At 32.9% G+C, this 14,570-nt stretch overlaps 2 protein-coding genes across 3 annotated transcripts; both read right to left on the reverse strand.

Annotated features, from left to right (window-relative positions):
• LOC124931820 (rust resistance kinase Lr10-like) lies at positions 1–1,463 on the reverse strand. The gene is made up of 2 exons (XM_047472390.1): positions 1,423–1,463; positions 1–1,314 (listed from the first exon to the last, which is right to left on the reverse strand). Exon 2 carries the CDS (start codon positions 1,235–1,237, stop codon positions 101–103), a length of 1,137 nt encoding a protein of 378 aa, XP_047328346.1. The 5' UTR covers positions 1,238–1,314; positions 1,423–1,463; the 3' UTR covers positions 1–100.
• Positions 1,464–3,868: 2,405 nt separating this feature from the next.
• LOC124931716 (rust resistance kinase Lr10-like) lies at positions 3,869–5,625 on the reverse strand. 2 transcript variants are annotated; one of them, XM_047472244.1, is made up of 3 exons: positions 5,498–5,625; positions 5,233–5,431; positions 3,869–5,146 (listed from the first exon to the last, which is right to left on the reverse strand). In XM_047472244.1, exons 1-3 carry the CDS (start codon positions 5,588–5,590, stop codon positions 3,951–3,953), a joined length of 1,488 nt encoding a protein of 495 aa, XP_047328200.1. In that variant the 5' UTR covers positions 5,591–5,625; the 3' UTR covers positions 3,869–3,950. The 2 variants fall into 2 exon arrangements, with proteins under 2 accessions (XP_047328200.1, XP_047328198.1); XM_047472242.1 differs by having other exon boundaries at positions 5,233–5,625.
• Between the last annotated feature and the right edge of the window lie 8,945 nt (positions 5,626–14,570).

The following is a 14,570-nucleotide window of genomic DNA, read 5'->3' on the forward strand; positions in this document are numbered from 1 at the left end:
GCTTGGCCATTAACCCTTTGTATGCATACAACCATACTACAAGCACGTTCAAATAAACTATTACATGACAACATGCATGATTTTGATTTGTATTTCACACTCAAACTTGATTGGCTCCGTTATCTATTTGTATCTCGGATTCAAACTCGATTGGTGCCTCTCTTGTGTTCTTATAATACCAATTTGAATCTTCTTCTCCGCTGCTTGTCATACTTTTGGAATCATTATTCATCGAAGAATTGATCGCATTTGCCCTCACAGAGAACATAAAACCAAAGGGCTTTGGAGGGGGCAAGATTTCGACTCCTCCCTCCAACATTTTCACCACGACGCTCATCCTAGGCCTTACTTGGGGGGAGTCCTGGACGCACCACAAAGCCACATTGGCCAACCTCTGAGCACGTTCTCTCTGGGCCTCTTCAATCCCACATGAAATTATAAGCTCTTCCAATTCTCCTTTCTCATACTTCTCCCACACACAACTCGGGAACCAATCCAAGCTACTAGTGTCACCCACCTTTGTGTTCTTCCTTCGCCCTAATATCTCGAATAACAACATCCCAAAGCTATAAACATCGCACTTGTAAGAGATGGGAAAGTTGTGAAGGAGAAACTCGGGTGCAGAGTATCCGGGGGTGCCTCTGTATCCGGTCATAGTGACATGGGTTTGATCTCTATTGCATAATTTTGCAAGACCAAAATCTGCAACCTTGGGAGAGAAGTTGTCGTCGAGAAGTATGTTTGCAGGCTTTATGTCATAATGGATGATCCTATGCCGACATTCTTCGTGTAAGTAGGCCATCCCCTTTGCAGTTCCGAGAGCTATTTCATACAATATTTCCCACGACCCAATGGCTTGATTGTTGTTGTTATTATTACAGAACAAATACTTGTCCAACGATCCATTCTTCATGAACTCGTAGACCAGGGCGCTCTCATTCCTGTCGTAGCAAAACCCATACAACCTTACGAGGTTTACATGGTAGGTCCGACCTACAGTGATAACCTCGGCCTTGAACTGTTCCTCTGTTTTTCTATCGAGGTTTCTTTGAAGCACCTTGACAGCACAAGGAACTCCATTAAGATGTTTTCCAAGGTAAACCTTGCCAAATCCTCCGGATCCTAGAATTGTAGAGTAATTATTGGTGAAAGCCCTTAGTTGTCTTGGAGTGAATCTAACAGGCTTCTCATAGGTCATCATGTCCTCCAAGGTGTTAGCAGCGTCAAATCTGACCATATTGGTTTCAGCTTGCTCTGTTCGCCCAGACCTGATGACTAGGAGGATAAATGATGCACCAACAAATAACACAAACACTGCGCAAAGCATATAGAAAAAATAAGTAATTTTTTTTGGTTCATGATTAATAATAATAATAATGTCTAAGAAAGAAGGAAGAAGTTAATTAGAGCTTGCTTACTTACCCACTATTCCTATCACCCAGCCATGTATTTTATGTGTGCCTCCTGATAAAAATTGTTGCATATCATCATCATCATCATCGGAAGTAAACATGATTGGGCCCGGTGCTAGTGCAGGTAATGGAGTTGAAGCGTTGACTACAGCAGCTGATAGTAAGCTGGAAAATAACAACGTCTACAGAACAAGAAGACAGACAGACAGACCGACAGTACTACTCATGAAGCTAATTAATGAATATAAGATTAAAGAGAAAATAGGATTCATAATAACTACGTACGTTGTTACGTACCATGAAAGGAACATGGAGGCGGCAATGATGATCGGAAACAATGGCTCCTCCTCCTCCTCTTCCTCTACTTTTCTTTGTAACTATTTCTCTCATCATCTCCTTGCAAAGTTGCAATATCATATTTATCACCCACACAGAATATATAAAAGTCTTTGTTCTCGTTATCTAGACCGATGACCGTCCCATCAAGGATAAAGTTTGCTTAATCAATATAAAATAACGGTATATTTGTTTTCCTTTATTACTTACTAGGACAGTTTCGAGAAATTCGCACGAAACACAGTAAATAAAATATTTACAAATTTCTAAAATAAAATTATATAAACAGATTTTTTAATATAATATAAACGGTAACATATTAAAATTTTATATTATTATAATGAAATAAATTTACGATTTTTATAAAATATAATAAATAAATAAATAAATATATTAATGATTTAATATATTTAATTATGTTTATAATATTCGGGACAGAATCGAATTGATATTGGGGCGGGGCGGGCGGGGACACAAATATCATCTCTGTCCTATCCTCGTTCGATTTTAAGGAAAAATCGTCTCAATCGGAATAATTCAGTTTGGTTTTATGTGACGGTTTTACATTACCATCTTATCTTATTAAGGACAAAACAATTGAAATCTTTATTCACTATAGTTATTGGTCATTTTTTATCAATAATTTGACTTTTCTCGTGACATTTTTATTATTTAATATACTCGTATGATTTTTTTTTATATCAATTTAATTAAATAATTATAAGTAAAGAACTAAACAAACAAAAGTTGCCTTCCCATTTTATATTTTATATAAAGAAATTGAAAATGTTGTTCACCTTGCTGACACTCATTAGGACCAATTTTTTTCAAACATGAATTGATACGTTCTTTTAAAATATTCCTCTATTGGGTGTGTGGTTCACACAAATTTCATTCCATCCACCTCTTTGTTTTGTGACGTGAATTTGTTATTGCCTCATGATTTAGTACAGTAAAAAATCATCCCCAGGTGGAAGATTTCACGCCAGGTGAATAGGAAGAAAATTTAGCGGTGCCAAAAAAAAAATTAACTTGGCAATTTTAAGGGATGGAATAAATAAAACAATAATGGCGTCTAATAATTTTTTCAATGTTATTACAACCGTACGTGATATCTTTCTGCTTCTTGTTTTGGTTGATTAGTTGTTTTGATTAAAGAGATTCAAGGAAGAGGTTTCTTATTATGGACCTAACAATTGTCAATATTTCAAGTCAACAAAGGTTAAGATGCGATGGCGCTAGAAAATTCGACGGGATGAGAAGATATTCTCGTGTTAGGAAATGTTAAAAACTTGTATCCTTATGAATTTCATTTGCGCCAAAAACAACGTTTTTCTTTTCCGAATTCATGAACAAAGGAGCGGGTACAAGAAATCGGATCCGGATCTGGATTCGTATGCGCATAAATAATAGAGGAGTTTGTGATAGAAAAGTTCTCAATTAAAAAAGAAATTAACGAATACCCACTCAAATTTCATTGGGCTAGATAATCATTAACAAGATTAAGGACTATATATTTTCTTGGCTATGGACAAATTAAGGCGAAGATGCAGTGGCGCTAGAAAATGAAGTGGACCAATCGATATTTGCAGTTTTATCGACAACTGAAGGACATTTATAAAGTGGGAAACAAACAGTTATACAGGGTCAATAAAATACAAGATTTAAGGTAAACATTTCTCATTATGAGAAAGGACATGGAACGACTCCCTCAGTGACTCCCTACGTTGTCATATTCTCAAAATTCGTTCACACTGACTCGCTACGTTGTCATGTTCTCAAAATTGCGTTGTAATATTCTAAAACACTCGTATCATGTTCTTAAATATAAATCATGACAACATGACGAGTTGTTGTGAGAGTCCATCCCACTATCATTTATCTTTATTTATATTGGTGTTCTTTCCCTTTTCCAAATTTGCACACTACAATCGGTACAAACCGAAAAGAGGCCATTGTCTTGTTCGGAAATGTTGAAAACTCCTCTGTTCGGAAGCAATAAGAACAAAACAAAGATCCAAAATAGAAAACTCATCCTAACAATTCAAAGTTTCATAAATAATCTAAAATAACAAGATAAAATAGGACTAACTTTGCATCAAAGAGCAAGAAACTTAAGAGAAAAAGAAGAAGAAAAACATGAAAATTTTGTAACAACTCAAATATATTACACCACAATATGATTTCAATTTTCAGATGTACTTAATTCTTATCTATTTGAATATCACATTCAGACTTGATTGACTTGGAGTCCCTATACCAATACGAATCTTGTTCTCCACTTGTCATACTTTCAGAACCAGTATTCATCGATGAATTTGTCGCATTTGACCTCGCAGAAAACATAAAACTAAAAGGCTTTGGAGGGGGCGAGATTTCCACTCCTCCCTCCAACATTTTCACCACGACGCTCATTCGAGGCCTTTCAAAGGGAGAGTCCTGAACGCACCACAAAGCCACAGTGGCTAACCTCTGAGCCTGTTCTCTCTCGGCCACTTCAATCCCACATGAACTCGTAAGCTCTTCCAATTCTCCTTTCTCATACTTCTCCCACACACAAATCGGGAACCAATCCATGCTACTAGTGTCACTCATCTTCAAGTTCTTCCTCCTCCCCAATATCTCGAATAACAACATCCCAAAACTATAAACATCGCACTTGTAAGAGACGGGAAAGTTGTGGAGTAGAAACTCGGGTGCAGAGTAGCCCGGGGTTCCCCTGTATCCGGTCATTGTCACATGAGTTTGATCTCTATTGCATAACTTTGCAAGACCAAAATCTGCAACTTTTGGGGAGAAGTTGTGATCAAGAAGGATGTTTGCAGGCTTTATATCATAGTGGATGATCCTTTGATGACATTCCTCGTGTAAGTAGGCCATCCCCTTTGCAGTTCCAAGAGCTATTTCATACAATCTTTCCCAAGACAATCCGGGTCCATTCTCTTGAACATTGTTATTATCTTGGAACAAATACTTGTCCAACGATCCATTCTTCATGAACTCGTAGACCAGGGCACTCTCATTCCTTTCGTAGCAAAACCCATACAACCTTACGAGGTTTACATGGTAGGTCCGACCTATAGTGATAACCTCGGCCTTGAACTGTTCCTCTGTTTTTCTATCAAGGTTTCTTTGAAGCACCTTGACAGCACATCGAACTCCATTAGGAAGTTGGCCAAGGTAAACCTTCCCAAATCCTCCTGATCCCAGAATTGTCGAGTAGTTATTGGTGCAAACTCTAAGTTGTGTGGAGCTAAATTTAACCGGCTTTTCCGAAGCTATGTCCTCCAAGAAAGCATCCAATCTAAACCTGGTTTCAGCTTGCTTTGCTAGCTGATTCTTTATAAATTGGATAAAGGCTAGGATGGCAAATGATGCTAAAACTGATAACAGAATCACTGCATGCAGGGAGGGATATAATAATTAATTCATTCATTCATGAATTCTAAGTCTCTATAGGTAATTAAGATGAAAGAACTGTTACCCAATATTACTATTATCCGGACAGATGGTTTATTTGACTTTCTGTCGCTGAATGGTGATTGTTGTTGTATATATGGAGGAAAAGACAGTTCTGGATCATCAGTTATGGTAAACCATGCCGGTGCCGGTGCCGGTGACTGCGACGGTGTAATGGCTTCGACAGTGACTAGTGGGCTAAATGTGATCAATATCCAGAGAAGCTGCTGACAAGAAACATTATTGAAGATGGTGAAGAAAATATTGGGAAAAAAGGATTGAAATATTACCATGAAAGAAACAATGGTAAGAGAGGAACTTGAGAAATCATGATGTCTGATTATCCTTAGAATATCTCTCATCATGATTTGATTTCCTTGCATTGATTAAGGATACAAAACAATTGAAATCTTTATAGCTGAAAAATTCGCTATAATTATTGGTCATTACTCTTGCCTTTTTTTTCAATCAATTATAAGCTGTATTTGTTTGACTTTTCTTATGACATTTAATATATCTGTATGAACTTTTCTATATAAATTTAATTATATTAAAATATAATTGTATCATATAGAATTGTTTTTTATGATAGTTTGGATGACTCAAGGAGGTAGTATACTGTATAAGTTAGGCAGACAATCACTATATATTAAGGTTTTATTTATTTCTTCTAATCATTTGATAGTTTAACATTCAAAGATTTTCTTTTGGAGTTGTAATTCTAAAGTATTATATGATATTTAAATTATCACAATTTTAACAATTTTAACAATTTTAGTAAGGTGAGATTTGTTTAAATTAAATTTCGTCTTCTTATTTTAACCTAACATTTTTTAAAATTAATTTACCACGATACAAAAAATATAAAATCTCCTTTTTTTTTTTTAACTCTTTCTATATATCACATATTTTTAAAACACTTGAATTGCATTCGACATTTCAAATTGCGTAAATTTCAAAATAATACATCCAAAATATATACCGTACACAAAGTAGAAGTTTTGTGAAAAAATATCAAATTTAACTCTTTCAATTTTTTAAAATCTTTCCTCAAATCACACCTTTTTTTAGTCTTCCAAATCATTTAAAAAATTGAAATGTTTAAAATAAAAAAATTTTAAAAAAGTATCCAAGTTTTTTTAAAAAAAATATGTCCAAAATATTTCTAAATCCTTATTTACATAGACAAATTAAAATAAAATTAACAAGTCAAATAAAAAATGATCGTGGTGCTCTGTGTTCTGTTTAGGACAAAATTTCAAATTACTACAATTTTGATAGATATAATCTCATGTCATGGTTCAAAAGTTCAAACTATATTAGATAAAAACAATTTGAAATTTGAGCTTCAAATATTAATTAATTCTAATTTCTTTTGTGGCACAATTTAATTATCACTATTATTTTGTTTTTTATATCATTTTTTCTCTAGTTATTATGATTGGCTAAAAAAAAACATTTACTTGTTTAAGATTGATATAAGGAAAATGATTAAAAATTTATTGTTAATATAGATTAAAATAAATTTAAAATTATTTATTATAATTAAAAATATATCTATTCTAATTTTATATTAAATTATTATTTATTAATTAATATGTTAATAATAATTAAGGTTATAAAATGATTTAAATTTAAATATTTAAAAATCAATATTATAAATAAACTATAATCCAATTTAATTTATAGATCTAAATTAAATAATTAAAAATAAACCACTAAATTAATAAAAGTTGTGATGACAATTCATATAAGAGACATTAATTGAGAGGGTTGACTAATGTGATATCAAGTTTGGCTGAAATCACGGTGAGCAGTGTTTGTGTCGATTCGTGTGTAAATTCATACTCGTGTCATTTCGGTACTCGTGATTGTATCATCCTAAACTTGTTTTGATCGTATAGATTCATGTTTGTGAAGTTTGGGTTAGGTCGTGACTAGTCGCGTTCGCGTCGATTCGTGTGCAAACTCATACTCGTGTCGTGTCTGTATTTGTGATGTGTTTATGTTTATGTCATTGTAATATTGTTGCGATCGTATCGATTCATGCTTGGGTCGGGACCATGTCGACTTGTGTTTATGTCGTGCTCAGTCAATATCATGTTGTATAGTACCAAGTTAATATTATGTCGTATCGTATTGTTTGATTTCTGCAGAATATTTTCGTTTTCTTTAAAACATGAATTGGTATAACCTTTTAAAATTATTTTTTGCAATTATGATTGTATTTTGTGGGTGATCACCACAAACCCAATTCAATCCTCTTCCGTGTGAAGTAAATTTGTACGTTGCCATAGATGGTTCTACATCTTACAAAACCATACCATTTAATCCTTAGAACATGCATTGACATAAAAGATGGAAATAAAAAATAGTGGTGCCAACAGAAAAAATTAATTTGGAAATTAAGCGATAGAATGAATAAAACAATAATAATGTTCGGTAACATTTTCAATCAGAACATTAAACAAGTGATATATTTCTCATTTTTTGGTTAACTAATATTTTTTTCTTCAAAATAGTTGTTTTGATTTTATCTACAAGGTTTAATATATTTCATGTATGGGTGTCGGTGACGTATCGTGTCGTGTCATGTCGTGTTGTCTTTTAAACTGCACAATAAAGTTGATACAAATGGTGAAAGGACATTCTCGTGTCGGAAAATGTTGAAAACTCTTCTGATTAAAAATCCACATTTGTTTTTTAAATGTGCGAGTTTTCATAGTTGGTGATTTCGACTATACTTATCCCACTGGTCTACGTAAGTTCCCCACTAACTTTCTACTCCACCGAACTAGTCATGGAGTCATATTTAGACAGTTCAGTAGTATGATAATTGTATTCTCACAAATTTTATTTGTGCCAAACATTTTTTTTTTTCGAATTCATGAACAAAGGAGTAGGTACAAGTCATTGGTTTCGGATCCATATGGACACAAATGATAGAGTAGTTTGTGGCCGAACAATTATCGATGAGAAATCTTTTTAACGACTTCCTACACAATATACTACTCAAGTTCCATTCGGTCCAAATATTCATTTAGAAGATTAAGGACTATATATCTTCTTGGAAAGTCGCGACAAAGGGGAAGACACGGTGGCGCAAGAAAAATGGGCAGATCATTCGATATTCTACCATCGCAATTTTATTGGCAACCGAAGAACCTTTTATGCAGTGGAAAACAAACATTTCTACAAGATTAATGAAATAAAGGTTTAATGTATTTCATTTATAGTGGTGCCCGTGCGTCATTCAAAAACTGCATAATAAAGTCAGTATAAAGTGGTAAGGAGGACATCCTCGTGTTGGGAAATGTTGGAAGCTTCTCTAATCAAAAGTCTTTTAAATGTGCGAGTTTGCAAAGTCGGTGACATCGACAATACTTATTTTATGGTCTACCCAGGTCCCCCATTAGCTTTCTACTCCATCAAAGTAGTCATACGTCATATTTTGTTTAGTGTTCGGTTGATAATTGTATTCTCACCAATTTTATTTGTGCTCAAGCACAACACGGTTTATGTGGCCGAATTCATGAACAAATGAGTGGGCACAAGGCATCGGAACTTGTCAGTATGCACACAAATGATAGAGGAGTTTGTGGCTACACAGTTCTCAATGAGAAATATTTTTAACGACTCCTTAAGAAGATTAAGACTATATATTTTTTTGGCTATAGACATAACAATTGTCAATACTGCAAGTCTAAACAAAGGTGAAGACGTGTCGGCGCTAGAAAATTGAGTATACCAATCGATATTTTACCGTTGCAGTTTCATCAGTAAAAGAAGAACTTTGGGAAACAAATAGTTCTATTGGGCCAGTGAGGAGGGAGGATATTGTCGTGTCCAAAAATATTGGAAGTTCCCTTATCAAAAATCCGTATTTGTCTTTTAAAGTGTGTGATGATTGACAATTGTATTCTCATAAATTTCATTTGTGTCAAGCAGCATTTTTTTTACCAAATGCACGAACAAAAGACCAGATACAATTCCTAAGAACTCGTTTCTTAATAGAGAAGTTTATAACCAAACATTTCTTGAGAAATCTTTTCACGGACTCTCAAAAAAGATTAAAGACTATATATCTTCTTGGATATGAACGTAACCATTGTTAATACTACAAGTCCGGTCAAAGATAAAGACGCGATGTGGCAAGAAAACTAGGCGGACCAATTCATATTCAATCGTTAAGTTTTATCGTCCAAATTAAGGAATTATATATAGTGGGAAAACAAACATTTTTATAAAGCCAATGAAATACAAGGTTCGATGTATTTCATTTATGAGGTGCTCGTGTCGTGCCATCTTTCAAAACTACACAGTAAGTCGATACAAAACAATGAGGAAGGAGGACATTGTCGTGTCAAAAAATGTTAGAAGCTCTCTTAATCAACCGTTAAGTTTTATCGTCCAAATTAAGGACATTATATATAGTAGGAAAACAGACATTTCTATAGAGCCAATAAAATACAATGTTCAATGTATTTCATTTATAAGGTGCTCGTGTCGTGCCATCTTTCAAAACTGCATAGTAAAGTCGTTACAAAATGGTGTGGAAGGATGACATTGTCGTGTCAAAAAATGTTAAAAGCTCCCCTAATCAACCATTAAGTTTTATCGTCCAAATTAAGGACATTATATATAATAGGAAAATAGACGTTTCTATAGAGTCAATGAAGTACATGGTTCAATGTATTTCATTTATGAGTTACTCGTGTAGTGTCATCTTTCAAAACTGTATAGTAAAGTCGATATAAAACGGTGAGGAAGGAGGACATTGTCGTGTCAAAAAATGTTAAAACTCCCCTAATCAACTGTTAAGTTTTATCGTCCAAATTAAAGACATTATATATAGTGAGAAAACAACCATTTCTATAGAGCCAATGAAATACAAGGTTCAATGTATTTCATTTATAAGGTACTCGTGTCGTTCCATCTTTCAAAACTGTACAGTAAAGTTGATACAAAACGGAGAGGAAGGAGGACATTGTCGTGTCAAAAAATGTTAAAAGCTCCCCTAATCAATCGTTAAGTTTATCGTCCAAATTAAGGACATTATATATAGTGGAAAAACAGACATTTTTATAGAGCCAATAAAATACAATGTTCAATGTATTTCATTTATAAGGTGTTCGTGCCGTGCCATCTTTCAAAACTACATAATAAAGTCGTTACAAAATGGTGTGGAAGGAAGACATTGACGTGTTAAAAAATGCTATAAACTCCCCTAATCAACCGTTAAGTTTTATGTCCAAATTAAGGACATTATATATAGTGAGAAAACATACATTTTTATAGAGCCAATGAAATACAAGGCTCAATGTATTTCATTTATGATGTGTTCGTGTCGTACCATCTTTCAAAACTACACAATAAAGTCAATACAAAACAGTGAGGATTGAGAATATTGTCGTATCAAAAAATGTTAGAAGCTCCCTTAATCAATCGATAAGTTTTATTATCCAAATTAAGGACATTATATATAGTGAGAAAACAAATATTTCTATAAAGCCAATGAAATACAAGGCTCAATGTATTTTATTTATGAGTTGCTCGTGTCGTGCCATCTTTCAAAACTGTACAGTAAAGTCGATACAAAACGGTGAGGAAGAAAAACATTGTTGTGTCAAAAAATGTTAAAAACTCCCATAATCAACCGTTAAGTTTATTGTCCAAATTAAGAACATTATATATAGTGGGAAAACTGACATTTCTATAGAGCCAATGAAATACAAGGCTCAATGTATTTCATTTATGAGGTGTTCGTGATGTGCCATCTTTCAAAACTGCATAGTAAAGTCGATACAGAACGATGAGGAAGGAGGACATTGTCGTGTCAAAAAATGTTAGAAACTCCCCTAATCAACCGTTAAGTTTTATCGTCCAAATTAAGGACAATATATATAGTGGGAAAACAGACATTTCTATAGAGCCAATGAATTACAAGGTTCAATGTATTTCATTTATTAGGTGCTCGTGTCGTGCCATCTTTCAAAACTACATAGTAAAGTCGATACAAAACGGTGAGGAAGGAGGACATTGTTGTGTCAAAAAATGTTAGAATCTCCCATAATCAATCGTTAAGTTTTATCGTCCAAATTAAGGACATTATATATAGTAAGAAACATACATTTCTATAGAGTCAATGAAATACAATATTCAATGTATTTCATTTATAAGGTGCTCGTGTCGTGTTATCTTTCAAAACTGCACAGTAAAGTCGATACAAAACGGTGAGGAATGAGGACATTGTCGTATCAAAAAATGTTAGAAGCTCTCCTAATCAACCGTTAAATTTTATCGTCCAAATTAAGGACATTATATATAGTGAGAAAACAGACATTTCTATAGAGCTAGTGAAATACAAGGCTCAATGTATTTCATTTATGAGGTGTTTGTGTTGTGCCATCTTTCAAAACTACACAATAAAGTCGATACAAAACGGAGAGGAAGGAGAACATTATCGTGTCAAAAAATGTTAGAAGCTCCCTTAATCAACTGTTAAGTTTTATAGTCCAAATTAAAGATATTATATATAGTGGGAAAATAGACATTTCTATAGAGCCAATGAAATATAAGGCTCAATGTATTTCATTTATGAGGTGCTTGTGTCGTGCCATCTTTCAAAAATGCACAGTAAAGTCGATACAAAATGGTGAGGAAGGAGAACATTGTCGTGTCAAAAAATGTTAGAAGCTCCCCTAATCAACCGTTAAGTTTTATCGTCCAAATGAAGGACATTATATATAGTGAGAAGACAGACATTTCTATAGTGCCAATGAAATACAAGGCTCAATATATTTTATATATGAGGTGCTCGTGTCGTGTCATCTTTCAAAACTGCAGAGTAAAGTCGATACAAAATGGGGAGGAATGAGGACATTGTCGTGTCAAAAAATGTTAGAAGCTCCCCTAATCAACGTTAAGTTTTATCGTCCAAATTTAGGACATTATATATATTGGAAAAATAGACATTTGTATAGAGTAAATGAAATACAAGGTTCAATGTATTTCATTTATTAGGTGCTCGTGTCGTGCCATCTTTCAAAACTACATAGTAAATTCGATACAAAACGGTGAGGAATGAGGACATTGTTGTATCAAAAAATGTTTGAATCTCCCTAATCTACCGTTAAGTTTTATCGTCCAAATTAAGGACATTATATATAGTAGAAAACAGACATTTCTATAAAGTTAATGAAATACAATGTTCAATGTATTTCATTTATGAGGTAATCGTGTCGTGTCATTTTTCAAAACTGCACAGTAAAGTCGATACAAAACTGTGAGGAATGAAGGCATTATCGTGTAAAAAATGTTAGAAACTCCCCTAATCAATCGTTAAGTTTTATAGTCCAAAATAAGGATATTATATATAGTGAAAAAATAGACATTTCTATAAAGCCAATGAAATACAAGGTTCAATGTATTTCATTTATGACGTGCTCGTGTCGTGCTATCTTTCAAAACTACATATTAAAGTCGATACAAAACGGTGAGGAATGAGGACATTGTCGTGTCAAAAAATGTTAGAAGCTCCCTTAATCAACCGTTAAGTTTATCGTCAAAATTAAGGACATTATATTTAGTGAGAAAATAGACATTTCTATAGAGCCAATGAAATACAATGTTCAATGTATTTTATTTATGAGGTGCTCGTGTCGGGTCATCTTTCAAAACTGCACAGTAAAATCGATACAAAATGGTGAGGAAGGAGGACATTGTCGTGTCAAAAAATGTTAGAAGCTCCCTTAATCAACCTTTAAGTTTATCGTCCAAATTAAGGACATTGTATATATAGGAAAAATAGACATTTCTATAAAGTCAATGAAATACAAGGTTCAATCTATTTCATTTATTAGATGCTCGTGTCGTGCCATCTTTCAAAACTACATAGTAAAGTCGATATAAAACGCTGAGGAAGGAGGATATTGTTGTGTCAAAAAAATGTTAGAATCTCCCTAATCAACCGTTAAGTTTTATCATCCAAATTAAGGACATTATATATATTAGGAAAACATACATTTTTATAGAGTCAATGAAATACAATGTTCAATGTATTTAATTTATGAGGTGCTTGTGTCGTGCCATCTTTCAAAATTGCACAGTAAAGTCGTTACAAAACGGTGTGGAAGGAGGACATTATCGTGTCAAAAAATGTTAAAAGCTCCACTAATCAAAATGTTATTACATCGGTCTACCTAGGTGACCCACTAACTTCTTACTCCACCGAAATAGTCCTAGAATCTTGTTTAAAAAAATTAGTAGCTAATTGCATACAAATTTTATTTGTGCCAAGCACGATTTTTATGAACAAAGCATCAGAAATCGTATGTATGCACACAAAAGAGGAGTTTGGCAAAATAGTTTAAAAAACAACTCTTTATAATGCATACCTACTCAAATTACATTGGACTTAGGGGTGGGTCGGTACGGTACACCTTAATATTTTATCCAAACCTCATACCTTATCAAAAATTTATGTATGCAAAAATGCATATCTTTACCTTACCTTGATTTCAGTATACCTTGATTTCGATATATCTTAATTTCGGTATACAAAAAATTCATACATTTATTTTACCTTGATTTCGGTATATCTTTGTTTTGGTACGGTATCGGTATTATACCTTTGATATCTAAAAAATATATTAACTTAAAAAAATTAATCTCATAAGTGAGGTAGAGATTGCATATATTGAACAATATTTCTAGTAAAATTATATTTTGATATTATTCAAAAATTATATTTCTATAATTAAATTAATATAAAATTTATTTAATTATTTCCTTATAAGTATTATATATTATATATATATATTATATTTTAACTTATAAATACTATTTCGGTATATCTCGATATACCAAAATTTTAAAAATCTCATACATTTACCATACGAATAATTTCGGTATCGATATCATACCTTACCTTTTTATCGGTATACCTTAAAAATCGGTATTTTCGAAATATTACGGTAAGGTATTTTCGATATACCTTTAATATCGGTAATTTTTTTTACCCCTAAATTTGGACTAAATAAGATTAAGGAATATATATATATATGTGAAAATTGTATGCATGAGCCAAATGTGTATGATACATGAAATAAATAGTTTATGAGACCCACTTCAATACTGAATATAAAACTAGTGCCACAAAAATAACATTACAACATAGACATCTTTACCGACACATAATTATTTTCCAACACTTAAATGGATTATCATTTTAAATTTATTATTATTTTAAAATGTAGTCCTTTTCCATTAATTTTATTTTATTTTGGCTTATTCTTCATAAACTTGTAGACAAGTGCTTCTACATGAATCTATATTTTAAATTTCTATATTTATAGATTTACA

This window comes from Impatiens glandulifera, chromosome 3 (genome assembly GCF_907164915.1).
Source record: "Impatiens glandulifera chromosome 3, dImpGla2.1, whole genome shotgun sequence".
Taxonomy (NCBI): Eukaryota; Viridiplantae; Streptophyta; class Magnoliopsida; order Ericales; family Balsaminaceae; genus Impatiens; species Impatiens glandulifera.

Excerpts from the sequence above, each read along its gene's own strand:
- LOC124931820 (XM_047472390.1), bottom strand. The coding sequence starts at position 1,237 with ATGGTCAGATTTGACGCTGCTAACACCTTGGAGGACATGATGACCTAT.
- LOC124931716 (XM_047472242.1), bottom strand. The coding sequence starts at position 5,590 with ATGCAAGGAAATCAAATCATGATGAGAGATATTCTAAGGATAATCAGA. Across the intron at positions 5,147-5,232 it reads CCGGATAATAGTAATATTGG|TGATTCTGTTATCAGTTTTA; the intron begins GTAACAGTTCTT and ends CCCTGCATGCAG.